This window comes from Zalophus californianus, chromosome 5 (assembly GCF_009762305.2).
Source record: "Zalophus californianus isolate mZalCal1 chromosome 5, mZalCal1.pri.v2, whole genome shotgun sequence".
Taxonomy (NCBI): domain Eukaryota; kingdom Metazoa; phylum Chordata; class Mammalia; order Carnivora; family Otariidae; genus Zalophus; species Zalophus californianus.
Window position 1 is genome coordinate 103,346,386 of NC_045599.1, and position 13,312 is coordinate 103,359,697.

At 40.1% G+C, this 13,312-nt stretch overlaps 1 protein-coding gene and 1 long non-coding RNA gene across 14 annotated transcripts in view; one reads left to right on the forward strand and one right to left on the reverse strand.

The window, feature by feature from the left end:
* The window catches only part of ATP10B (ATPase phospholipid transporting 10B (putative)), a 391,956-nt gene that overhangs the window by 229,520 nt on the left and 149,124 nt on the right, over positions 1 to 13,312 (forward strand). For all 9 annotated transcript variants that reach the window (XM_027606553.2, XM_027606554.2, XM_027606555.2 and 6 more), the window contains 2 exons: positions 1,565 to 1,886; positions 5,173 to 5,249. In XM_027606553.2, the coding sequence (XP_027462354.2) occupies positions 1,565 to 1,886; positions 5,173 to 5,249 (399 nt within the window). The remainder of the gene's footprint in view (positions 1 to 1,564; positions 1,887 to 5,172; positions 5,250 to 13,312) is intronic.
* The window catches only part of LOC113929573, a 153,356-nt gene that overhangs the window by 6,251 nt on the left and 133,793 nt on the right, over positions 1 to 13,312 (reverse strand). The window lies entirely within an intron of this gene.

Consider the following 13,312-nt stretch of genomic DNA (forward strand, 5'->3'; position numbering starts at 1 on the left):
TAAGTAAATTCAGAGATTTTATTTTGAAACTTATATCTCCAATGACTTCCTGCAGCCATATGTTGGAGAAATTTATATAATTTGTGCAGGCCCCAACTCCCAGCAAGGACTGTCTTGATCTCTTTCCCAGATAAGTGCCTCAGGCATAACCACCCACTCCTGGAACTACTTCCTGTCACCCCTCTAGGTTCTGGGCATACCCTATTGCTTGCAACACTCAATTTAGCATCCTCTAAAGGAAGACTCAGGAATGATTAACTGCAGTTATACTCACTCCAGAATGATTCCAAATATTCTCAGAAGCTTCTAGATCAATGGTCCCCAAACCTATCATATCGGAATAATCTTCACAATTTTTGCCTAAAACCACATATTACCTGTACAGTTTTTTTATTTAATCATTTCATTTAAATTGACTGACTTTAAACACTTAAATTTATTTTTAGAATTTTTTAGCACTACAGTAAATTAAAATCATATTTGCCATGGGTAAAAGAACACAGCTAAATAAAGATCATGTGGACAAAATCAGAGAGGGAGATAAAGCATAAGAGACTCTTAATCACAGGAAACTGAGGGTTGCTGGAGGGGAGGAAGGTGGAGGGTTGGGGTAACTGGGTGATGGGCATTAAGGAGGGCACTTGATGTAATGAGCGCTGGGTATTATATGAGACTGATGAATCACTGACCTCTTCCTCTGAAACTAATAATATATGTTAATTAACTGAATTTAAATTTTTTTAAGTTTATAAAAACAAAAATTATGTGAACAAAACAATGCTATTAAAATTGATAATACAGTTGACTGCCACAACTTTTCTCTATCTTTATTTGAAAGTAATGTTGCAAAATCTAAAGAGGTACTAAGGATATATTTAGAACCAAAATGTGACTTTATTTCTGATATAATTAAAAGAGGAAAATTGATAAGAGCAAATAAGTTCTTCACTATGTTTCAAGGTAAACATCAGAAAAAATCAGTAGGAAGTTTCTTTACATCAGTAAGATGTTCACATTCATAGTCAGTTTTAACCAATATGACCAACACATTCATACCAACAGATAAACATACAATGTATTTTTTCAATTAAAAGCCATAATTTGAGTAGTAATGATCTGCCTCCACTATAAGTTGGATGAGTTAGGGCAAGTTACTAATGATTTCACTGTTTCAATTTCCTCATCACTCAGTTTCCTCAGGAGAACTAAAAGGACTTGTGAGAAATAGAAAGCACTATACCATCATCACATATTTTCATTATTGACCATCACATTCTATTATTTATTAGCTTACACCATCCTTGAATCAGTCCCCATCTTGCTGAGCTACTTCCACTCCCATTCCCTAGCCGTCTCTATTTTGCCATTATATTGCTTTAAATTAATATATCTTTCATGCCTTTTTAAATACTGCAGAGAAATGAGAGAAATCAGAGAATGATTCCTGGGTAATCTCTATGGTGGTAGAGTTTCCTAACTATTTTACTAAAGGATAAAGTGAGATCTTTAACCTACATTTCCAGTGTTACTTACTAATACCATATTTATTATTCTAACTCTATAGGAAACTTGTGAATCCATCCTCAACTGTGCACTGGAAGAAGTAAAGCAATTTCATGGACCACAGAAGCCAGACCGCAAGCTCTCTGGATTCTGTCTACCTTCTGAGACACTACCCCCCACCTCAAGAGCTGCAATTCCAGAAGTTGGATTGGTCATCGATGGGAAGACATTGAATGCCATTTTCCAGGGAAAACTGGAGATGAAATTTTTGGAGTTGACTCAGTATTGCCGGTCTGTCCTGTGCTGTCGTTCCACCCCACTCCAGAAGAGTATGATAGTCAAGCTGGTGCGAGACAAGTTGAGCGTCATGACCCTTTCCATAGGTACTCATCATGCTGAGATGTGGGTGCAGCTTGTGAGGCTGATCTGACAAGAGACCTGGACCAGAGGTGGGAGGTCATGTATCAAAGTCGAGATACCCAGGCTGAGGATCACTGTCTTAGACTGAGAGAGTTCAAAGTGACAGCAAAAACGTGGCAGCCGGGAGATGAAGCAGAGGCTAAGTGGGAAAGTGGGAGAGTGAATCAAAGTTCTCAGGATTAGCAGGTCACTCAGAAAAATTAAGACTTGAATGGAGGTTAAATCCAGAAGGAGCCTCAAATTCAGAACATTCACATAACTCAGTAATATACACTCAGGCCAATTCAGTTCTGGGATACAGACCATTCCCCTTTTGATACTTAACACCTGGCATAATAATATAAAGCTCAGGTGTTTGTGGATTTGATATTCTGCTGAGTGTTGATGGCTGGTGGGGAGATTGTAGAAGTTGAGCCTATCCCATATGTTCGTTCCTAAATACAAGGCCCAGCATAGAGCATATGCTCAACAAATGCTGACCTGTCAGTTGTTGAAAAAATTCCTCATAGGAGACTAAAGTTTAACCGTGGTTAAGGCAGAGAAATAAAAACTGTACCTACATCAAACCCTCCAGGAACAAGCAAACCTTGTTTATAAGAATCTTCACGATCTGGTCTCCACTAACCCTAAGGCCACATCCTTCACCACAGCTACTGTCCATTCCCCCAACATCTGGCACTCTGTGCTCTAACCAAATGGAATGGCTTACCATTCTCCATGACGCTTTTCCTATCTCTCTCATTCCCAGGCCTTTGCACAAGCTATTTCCTCTGTAAAACACCCTTTGTTCCAATCCCACCTAACCTTCCTTCACTGTGGGAACTCCTGTAGCACACAGCCCTCAGAGCTGCAGAGGCCTGGTATGCTTTCTGTGATGGCCTACTCAGGAGACCATGAGTTCCTTGAATAGAGGGACCATATCAGTCTTACCATTTTGTCTATGCTCTGCACATACCAAGCACATAGTAAATATTGCATTCATTTAGAGATATTCCTACAGATGGTTCCAGGTTCTATCCTTCCTACACAGACACAGAAAGAGATTTTCCTTCCTGGCATTTCAAATTAAGAAGCCTATTTACACATTGTTTTTTCTCCCAGTCTTCAGGTAAAAGCAATTCAAACCAAAAAAAAAAAAAAAGAGGGACTGGGCAAAAAGAATGCAGGGAGCAGAACTTTAGCAACTGCATCCTAATTTTATTCCCTGAATTGTCCTCTTCAAAACTTTAGACACACACAAGACAACAGCCCAGGACTGACTCCCTGAGGTAAGAAATTGGCTCCACTGCCATAGAAGCAGAAACAAAACCAGCAGGGTGAACAATGGCATGATTCCACACCTCTACTTCCATTGTTTTGCTAACAGAAGAGGTTAAAGGGTGGATTTGTTCTCCATAGGGAAGATAAAAATAATGTACTGCTACACTATCAGAAAAAAAATCATTACAAGAATAATGGCTACTTACAGTGACAAAATTTTAAGATTAATTTCATTGCCAAATAACTAAGGGAAGAAAATTCTCTCCCCCAATTCCATATTCTGTTATCTAATATATATTTTTTTAATTTTATTTTGTTATGTTAATCACCATACATTGCATCATTAGTTTTTGATGTAGTGTTCCATGATTCATTGTTTGCATACTGTGCTCCATTCAGTATGTGCCCTCTTTAATACCCATCACCAGGCTAACCCATCCCCCCACCCCCACCCCTCTAGAACCCTCAGTTTGTTTCTCAGAGTCCATAGTCTCTCATGGTTCATCTCCCCCTCCTATTCCTCCCCTTTATTTTTCCCTTCCTACTACCTGTTTTTTTTTTTAACATATAATGTATTATTTGTTTCAGAGGTACAGGTCTGTGATTCAGCAGTCGTAACGAAATTCACAGTGCTCACCATAGCACATACCCTCCCCAATGTCTATCACCCAGCCACCCCATGCCTCCCACCCCCCACCACTCCAGCAACCCTCAGTTTGTTTCCTGAGGTTAAGAATTCTTTGTATCAGTGAGATCATATGATACATGTCTTTCTCTGATTGACTTATTTCGCTTAGCATAATACCTTCTAGTTCAATTGCATTCTATTATGAGAACCTACTGGAAAAAGAGGTGGGGCCAGGAGGAGAATGAAGGCAATGCAGTCCACAAACCATGGCCACCAGGCTGAATCCAGCCCACCACATGTTTTTGCAGGGATATAAGAATGATTTTTATGTTTTTAACTATAAAACATGTAAAAGAATATTTGCCTCTCAACAAAAACAGTTCAATTTTGCTTCTTGGCCCACAAAGCCTAAAATATTTATTATCTGGCCCCTTACAGAAAAAGTTTGCTAATCTCTAGTCTGAAAGATAAAGCTTTGGGAAAAGCAAGGTTTGTAAGGAAAGCCTCAGTATATAGAGCTGTGCTGTCCAAAATGGTTGCCACCTTGCTATATATAGGTACTGACATTTAAAATTAAATAGAATTTCACCAGCAGCATTCCAGTAGTCACCTGGGGCTAGTGGTTTCCATATTAGACAGTAAAGATATAGGATATTTCCAACATCACAGAAAACCTATATGACAGTGCTGGAGGCTGTGTATTTCCATGCACTAACCTCCAATTTCCTGAAACACCTTAGTTCATTAAATGGGAACTCAGTGTGACTAAATGTTCCTCAACCAAAAAAAAAAAAAAAAATCAGTCAATACCATTTTCTTATATTCAGAAACAAAATTGAACACCATCCCTGTCCTTGGACACCATTGACAATCTGATGATTTAGCTGTCCAGACATTCCAATGGTCTTAATATGATAAATATTTTAGCTTATACTCAGGAAAGGTAGCAAACATCTTCGTGCCAATGCTCCTGGGCCCCTTCCCTAGCTGGTTTACCCTTGCAGAATCTCTATGTTGCTCAAATTCTCCATTTGTAACATTTGTGAAGGTCTTTTTTTGTAAATTGTAAAGCACTGCCCCAGCTTCACTCACTGTTGTATTCCCAATATCTAATATTGTGCCTAGAAAAAACACAATAAACATTTGTCAAATAATAAATAGAGCTTCTTGTCAAAGAAGAAAAGACCTCTATCAGGCCAAATACTGTAGCAATGACTTTTCCTATAGGACTATTCAGAACAATGTTAAAACTATTCAGTTATGTACAAATGGGGACACTTTAGAGCCATTCATGTAACACCCTTTTCATTGTCATGCAGCAGTTAGACCAGGAAGACAACTCATGATCTCTCTCTTTTCAGGTGATGGAGCAAATGACGTAAGCATGATTCAAGCTGCTGACATTGGAATTGGGATATCTGGACAGGAAGGCATGCAGGTATTTTTCCCCTCAATTCTTCTCATTCCTTCCCTCTCCTTGATCCTTATTGGAGAGTTATGGAATTCCCCCACAGTGTTGGAGGAACTTCTCCCCAAGACCTTTGCAGAATTATAATCTGAGAGTCACAGAGCTTCCATGCCTATACATAATCTCCATCACTATATCCCTGCTGCCCAGTCCCTCTGATACAGAGGAAAATTGAAGGATGCTTAGCCTTTTTTGGGGGGGGGGGGGGGAGGGATGCAAAAAGGTGGTTTTATTAAAGCATGGGGAAAAGACCCGTGGGCAGAAAGAGCTGCACCGGGGTCATGGGGAGTGGCCCATTATATACTTTCAAGTTGGGAGGGGGCTACAGATAGCGTAAAGTCTCTAAGGAATTTTGGAAGCAAGGTTTCCAGGACCTTGAGGGGGCTTAGCTTTTTTATAGACAGCCAGCAATACCTGTATTCTAAAGCCAAAGAGTACCCAACCATTCAGGAAGGCCTAAGTTTTCCACTGACTCCATTCTTCCTCTCTGTAACCTCTACCCACATCCAAGAGTGCAGTGCCCTCCATGAGCAGTGACAAATATAAGGACGTTTGAAAACATTTTTCAATTGCCATTTTAGACTTGATGGCTAGATTGACATATAAATTATAAGGTACACTTTATTTTTTTTGCATTATTTTTTATTTTATTATGTCAGGTTAATCACCATACATTGCATCATTAGTTTTTGATGTAGTGTTCCATGATTCATTGTTTGCATATAACACCCAGTGCTCGATTCAATACGTACCCTCCTTAATACCCATCACCAGGCTAACCCATCCCCCCATGCCCCTCCCCTCTAAAACCCTCAGTTTGTTTTTCAGAGTCCATAGGCTCTCATAGTTCGTCTCCCCCTCCGATTCCCCCCCCTTCATTTTTCCCTGCCTAGTATCTTCTTTTTTTTTAACATATACTACATTATTTGTTTCAGAGGTACAGGTCTGTGATTCAACAGTCTTACACAATTCACAGTGCTCACCATAGCACATACACTCCCCAGTGTCTATCACCCAGCCACCCCATGCCTCCCACCCCCCACCACTCCAGCAACCCTCAGTTTGTTTTCTGAGATTAAGAATTCCTATCAGTGAGATCATATGATACGTCTTTCGCTGATTGACTTACTTCGCTCAGCATAATACCCTCCAGTTCCATCCACATCATTGCAAATGGCAAGTTCATTCCTTTTGATGGCTGCATAATATTCCATTGCATATATATACCACTTCTTCTTTATCCGTTCTTCTGTTGATGGGTATCTTGGCTCTTTCCATAGTTTGGCTATTGTGGACATTGCTGCTATAAACATCGGGGTGCACGTACCCCTTCAGATCACTACATTTGTATCTTTGTGGTAAATACCCAGTAGTGCAATTGGTGGGTTGTACGGTAACTCTATTTTCAGCTTTTTGAGGAATCTCCATACTGTTTTCCAGAGTGGCTGCACCAGCTTGCAATCCCACCAACAGTGTAGGAGGGTTCCCCTTTCTCCACATCCCCGCCAACATCTGTCATTTCCCTGACTTCTTAATTTTAGCCATTCTGACTGGTGTGAGGTGGTATCTCATTGAGGTTTTGATTTGGATTTCCCTGATGCCCAGCGATGTTGAGCACTTTTTCATGTGTCTGTTGGCCATTTGGATGTCTTCTTTGGAAAAATGTCTGTTCATGTCTTCTGCCCATTTCTTGATTGGATCATTTGTTCTTTGGGTGTTGAGTTTGATGAGTTCTTCATAGATTTTTGATACTAGCCCTTTATCTGATATGTCATTTGCAAATATCTTCTCCCATTCTGTCGGTTGCCTTTTGGTTTTGTTGACTATTTCTTTTGCTGTGCAAAAGCTTTTTATCTTGATGAGGTCCCAATAGTTCATTTTTGCCTTTGCTTCCCTTGCCTTTGGCCATGTTTCTAGGAAGAGGTTGCTGCCTGTGTTCTCCTCTAAGATGTTGATGGGCTCCTGTCTCACATTTAGGTCTTTCAACCATTTTGAGTCTATTTTTGTGTGTGGTGTAGGGAAATGGTCCAGTTTCCTTCTTCTGCATGTGGCTGTCCAATTTTCCCAACACCATTTGTTGAAGAGACTGTCTTTTTTCCATTGGACATTCTTTCCTGCTTTGTCGAGGATGAGTTGACCATAGAGTTGAAGGTCCATTTCTGGGCTCTCGATTCTGTTCCATTGATCTATGTGTCTGTTTTTGGGCCAGTACCATACTGTCTTGATGATTATAGCTTTGTAATAGAGCTTGAAGTCTAGAATTGTGATGCCACCAGCTTTGCTTTTCTTTTTCAACATTCCTCTGGCTATTCGGGGTCTTTTTTGGTTCCATACAAATTTTAGGATTATTTGTTCCATTTCTTTGAAAAAACTGGATGGTATTTTGATGGGGATTGCATTGAATGTGTAGATTGCTCGAGGTAGCATTGACATCTTCACAATATTTGTTCTTCCAACCCATGAGTATGGAGTGTTTTTCCATTTCTTTGTGTCTCCCTCAAGTTCTTTCATGAGTATTTTATAGTTTTCTGAGTACAGATCCTTTGCCTCTTTGGTTAGATTTATTCCTAGGTATCTTATGGTTTTGGGTGCAATTGTAAATGGGATCAACTCCTTAATTTTTCTTTCTTCTGTCTTGTTGTTGGTGTATAGAAATGCCACTGATTTCTGTGCATTGATTTTTTATTCTGCCACTCTACTGAATTCCTGTATGCGTTCTAGCAGTTTTGGGGTGGAGTCTTTTGGGTTTTCCACATAAAGTATCATATCATCTGCAAAGAGTGAGAGTGTGACTTCTTCTTTGCTGATTTGGATGCCTTTGATTTCTTTTTGTTGTCTGATTGCTGTGGCTAGGACTTCTAATACTATGTTGAATAGCAGTAGTGACAGTGGACATCCCTGCCACGTTCCTGACCTTAGGGGGAAAGCTCTCAGCTTTTCCCCATTGAGAATGATATTTGCTGTGGGTTTAGATGGCTTTTATGATATTGAGGTATGTACCCTCTATCCCTATACTCTGAAGAGTTTTGATCAAGAAAGGATGCTGTACTTTGCCAAATGCTTTTCCTGCATCTATTGAGAGGATCATATGGTTCTTGTTCTTTCTTTTATTAATGTATTGTATCACATTGATTGATTTGTGGATGTTGAACCAACCTTGCAGCCCAGGGATAAATCCCACTTGGTCGTGGTGAATAATCCTTTTAATGGACTGTTGTATCCTATTGGCTAGTATTTTGGTGAGAATTTTTGCATCCATGTTCATCAGGGATATTGGTCTGTAATTCTCCTTTTTGATGGGGTCTTTGTCTGGTTCTGGGATCAAGGTGATGGTGGCCTCATAAAACGAGTTTGGAAGTTTTCCTTCCATTTCTATTTTTTGGAACAGTTTCAGAAGAATAGGTATTAGTTCTTTTTTAAATGTTTGGTACAATTCCCCTGGGAAGTCATCTGGACCCTGAGCTCTCATTTGTTGGGAGATTTTTGATGACTGCTTCAATTTCCTTAGTGGTTATAGGTCTGTTCAGGTTTTCTATTTCTTCCTGATTCAATTTTGGTAGTTTATAGGTCTCTAGGAATGCATCCATTTCTTCCAGATTATCTAACTTGCTGGCATATAGTTGCTCATAGTATGTTTTTTTTTTTTAAGGATTTTATTTATTTATTTGAAAGACAGAGAATGAGAGAGAGCACATGAGAAAGGGGAGGCTCATAGTATGTTCTTATAATTGTTTGTATTTCTTTGGTGTTGGTTGTGATCTCTCCTCTTTCATTCATGATTTTATTGATTTGGGTCATTTCTCTTTTCTTTTTGGTAAGTGTGGCCAGGGGTTTATCAATCTTGTTAATTCTTTCAAAGCACTAGCTCCTAGTTTTGTTGATCTGTTCTCCTGTTCTTTTGGTTTCTATTTCATTGATTTCTGCTCTGATCTTTATTATTTCTCTTCTCCTGCTGGGTTTAGGCTTTATTTGCTGTTCTTTCTCCAGCTCCTTTAGGTGTAGGGTTAGGCTGTGTATATGAGACCTTTCTTGTTTCTTGAGAAAGGCTTGTATTGGTATATACTTTCCTCTTAGGACTGCCTTTGCTGCATCCCAAAGATTTTGAACAGTTGTGTTTTCATTTTCATTTGGTTCCATGAATTTTTTTTAATTCTTCTTTAATTTCCTGGTTGACCCATTCATTCTTTAGTAGGATGCTCTTTAGCCTCCATGTATTTGAGTTCTTTACAACTTTCCTCTTGTGATTGAGTTCTGGTTTCAAAGCACTGTGGTGTGAAAATATGCAGGGAATGATCCTAGTCTTTTGGTACCAGTTGAGACCTGATTTGTGACCAAGGATGTGATCTCTTCTGGAGAATGTTCCATGGGCACTAGAGAAGAATGTGTACTCTGTTGCTTTGGGATGGAATGTTCTGAATATATCTGTGAAGTCCATTTGGTCCAGTGTGTCATTTAAAGTCTTTATTTCCTTGTTGATCTTTTGCTTAGATGATCTGTCCATTTCAGTGAGGGCAGTGTTAAAATCTCCCACTATTATTGTATTGTTGTCAATGTGTTTCTTTGCTTTTGTTATTAATTGCCTTATATAATTGGCTACTCCCATGTTAGGGGCCTAGATATTTACAATTGTTAGATCTTCTTGTTGGATAGGCCCTTTAAGTAGGATACAGTGTCCTTCCTCAACTCTTATTATAGTCTTTGGTTTAAAATCTAATTTATCTGCAATAAGGATTGCCACCCCAGCTTTCTTTTGGTGTCCATTAGCATGGTAAATGGTTTTCCACCCCCTCACTTTCAATCTGGAGGTGTCTTTGGGTCTAAAATGAGTCTCTTGCAGACAGCATATCGATGGGTCTTATTTTTTTATCCAATCTGATAGCCTGTGTCTTTTGATTGGGGCATTTAGCCCATTTACATTCAGGGTAACTATTGAAAGATAGGAATTTAGTGCCATTGTATTGCCTGTAAGGTGACTCTGACTGTCTATTGTCTGTGTTCCTTTCTGGTCTATGTTGCTTTTAGGCTCTCTCTTTGCTTAGAGGACCCCTTTCAATATTTCTTGGAAGGCTGGTTTCGTGTTTGCAAATTCCTTTAGTTTTTGTGTGTCCTGGAAGCTTTTTATCTCTCCTTCTATTTTCAATGACAGCCTAGCTGGATATAGTATTCTTGGCTGCATATTTTCCTCATTTAGTGCTCTGAATATATCATGCCAGTCCTTTCTGGCCTGCCAGGTCTCTGTGGATAGGTCTGTTGCCAATTTAATGTTTCTTCTATTGTAGGTTACAGATCTCTTGTCCCGAGCTGCTTTCAGGATTTTCTCTTTGTCTCTGAGACTCATAGGTTTTACTATTAGATGTCAGGGTGTTGACCTATTTTTATTGATTTTGAGAGGGGTTCTCTGTGCCTCCTGGATTTTGATGCCCATTTCCTTCCCCAAATTAGGGAAGTTCTCTGCTATAATTTGCTCCAGTATACCTTCTGCCCCCCCTCTTCTTCTGGGATCCCAATTATTCTAATATTGTTTCATCTTATGGTATCACTTAGCTCTCAAAGTCTGCCCTTGTGATCCAGTAGTTGTTTATCTCTATTTTTCTCAGCTTCTTTATTTTCCCTCATTTGGTCTTCTATATCACTAATTCTCTCTTCTGCCTCATTTATCCTAGCAGTTAGAGCCTCCATTTTTGACTGCATCTCATTAATAGCCTTTTTGATTTCGACTTGGTTAGATTTTAGTTCTTTTATTTCTGCAGAAAGAGTTTCTCTAATATCTTACATGCTTTTTTCAAGCCCAGCTAGTATCTTTTAAATCGTCATTCTGAACTCTAGTTCTGACATCGTACTAATGTCCGTATTGATTAGGTCCCTGGCAGTTGGTACTGCCTCTTGTTCTTTTTGTTGAGGTGATTTTTTCCATCTTGTCATTTCGTCCAGAGGAGAACAGATGAATGAGAGAACAAAATGGTAACAGGGTAACAATGACCCCAGAAAAATATACACTAAACAAATCAGAAGAGACCTGAAACCGGGGGAAAAGAAAGACAAAGAAAGGAGAAAGAAAAAGATTTAAAAAAAAAAAAAAAGAATATGATCAAATATGATCAGGCTGGTGAATAGATCAGTGCCACACACTAAATTTTGGGCACATTTTGGTCTGTTAGAAGAAACTGCCTCCCAAAACTTTAAAGAAAGAAAAGCTTATATATGTACAAAAATATGGGTAAATACGATGAAGGGATGGAATATGACTGTAAAGATGAAAATTCTAAAAGATTTTATAAAAGGAAATAAGTTGGTTGAAAAAAGAAAGAAGAGAAACTTAAAAAAAGGGGGAGAGAATGTGATCAGGCAGGAGACTAGAACAAAGCCATACACTAGAGATTTAGGGTATATTTTGGTCTGTTAGAGGAAACTGTATCCCAAAATTTTAAAGAAAGAACAACTTATATATATACCAAAAATAAGGTTAACTAATAGGAAGGGATAGAATATGACTCTAAAAATGAAAAATAAAAAAGATTTTTTAAAATGGGATTGATAAGATGTTGGTTGAAAAAGGGAAAAAGAAAAATTCGAAAAAAGGAAATAAAATTTAAAAAATTAACTCGGAAAGACTAAAGAATCATTGGAAAAAAGCCATGGATTCTATGAGCAGTATTCCCCTAGCACTGGCATTCTGCCATTCTCATTGATTGGTAAACTTGGTCTTGGCTGGCTGTTCTTGCTCATCTTTTGGGGGAAGGGCCTGTTGCCATGGTTCCCAAATGTCTTTGCCAGAGGTGGAATTGCCCCGCCCTTGCCAGTCTGGGCTAAGTAATCTGCTCGGGTTTGCTCTCAGGAGCTTTTGTTCCCTGCAAGCTTTCCGTACAGCTTTGCAGGATGGGAAAGAAAATGGCAGCCTCCCAATATCCGCCCCAGAGGAGCCGAGAACCCGGGGCCCCACTCCTCAGTGAGCCCCCAGAGAAAAGCAGTCAGTCACTCCTGTCTCCCCAGTCTCCAGCCGCACTCCGTGCTCACCCAGCCTGTGAACAAGCATTTCTATCTCTGGCACACGACCCCGTGTGGAGTCTCCAAACCCAGCAGATCCCTGCGGTGCGCTCCCGTGCCGCTCCCCCCAGGGGAGGAAGGGGAGTCTCCCCGGATCTGCCACTTGTTGGGTCCCTGCTAGAGGAGCCAGTGGCCCAGCTGTGTCGTGGATCATGGTTTATGGCAACCCCCAGCTGAGAGCCCGCTCCTCAGCTCCATCTCTGCAGCCAGCTTCCCCACTCTGATACCTGGGAGCTCTGCTGCACTCAGGCACCCCTGGTCTTTCTTGACCCCAAGGGTCCTGAGACCACACTGTCCCAGAGAGGGTTCTACTTCCTAGCCACTGGAGCGATGTCCCTCAGCAGAGTAGACTTCTACAAGCTCCGATTTTGTGCTCCGCTGCTCTATCACTTGCCAGAAGTGGCGGACGGAGGCCCCCTCCCCCGCCGTCTATCCTCCCAAATATCTCCTCGGATTCACTTCTCCACACGTCCTACCTTCCAGAAAGTGGTCGCTTTTCTGTTCAGAGAGTTGTTGCTATTCCTTTCTTCGATCTCCTGTTGAGTTCATACGTGTTCAGAATGGTTTGATCCCTATCCAGCTGAATTCCTGAGACCAGACAAAATTTAGGTCTCCTACTCCTCCACAATCTTGCTCCTCCCTATAAGGTACACTTTAATAAGTGTACCTGAATTTTGAGTCAAAATTCAGGTTGGGACAAGCATACTAACTTGAGCTGCTAATGTTTCCTACTAATATAGACCCCACTTTGTGGCTCTGAACCATTAACAACTGTATTCTCACCACTAGTGCAGACAGAAGGTATTGCCTAAATTTGTTGGTGAGGATGAAGGAACACAGTTACCCTTTGAGTATCTACCATATGCCAGCACTGTATTAGGCATCTCACATTTATTACTCCAATTAATTTGAACAATCACAACCCTGTGTGTTAGGAATTATTACTATTTTTCAAATGAAACTGATGCTGGGAAAGTTTAAACAGCCTG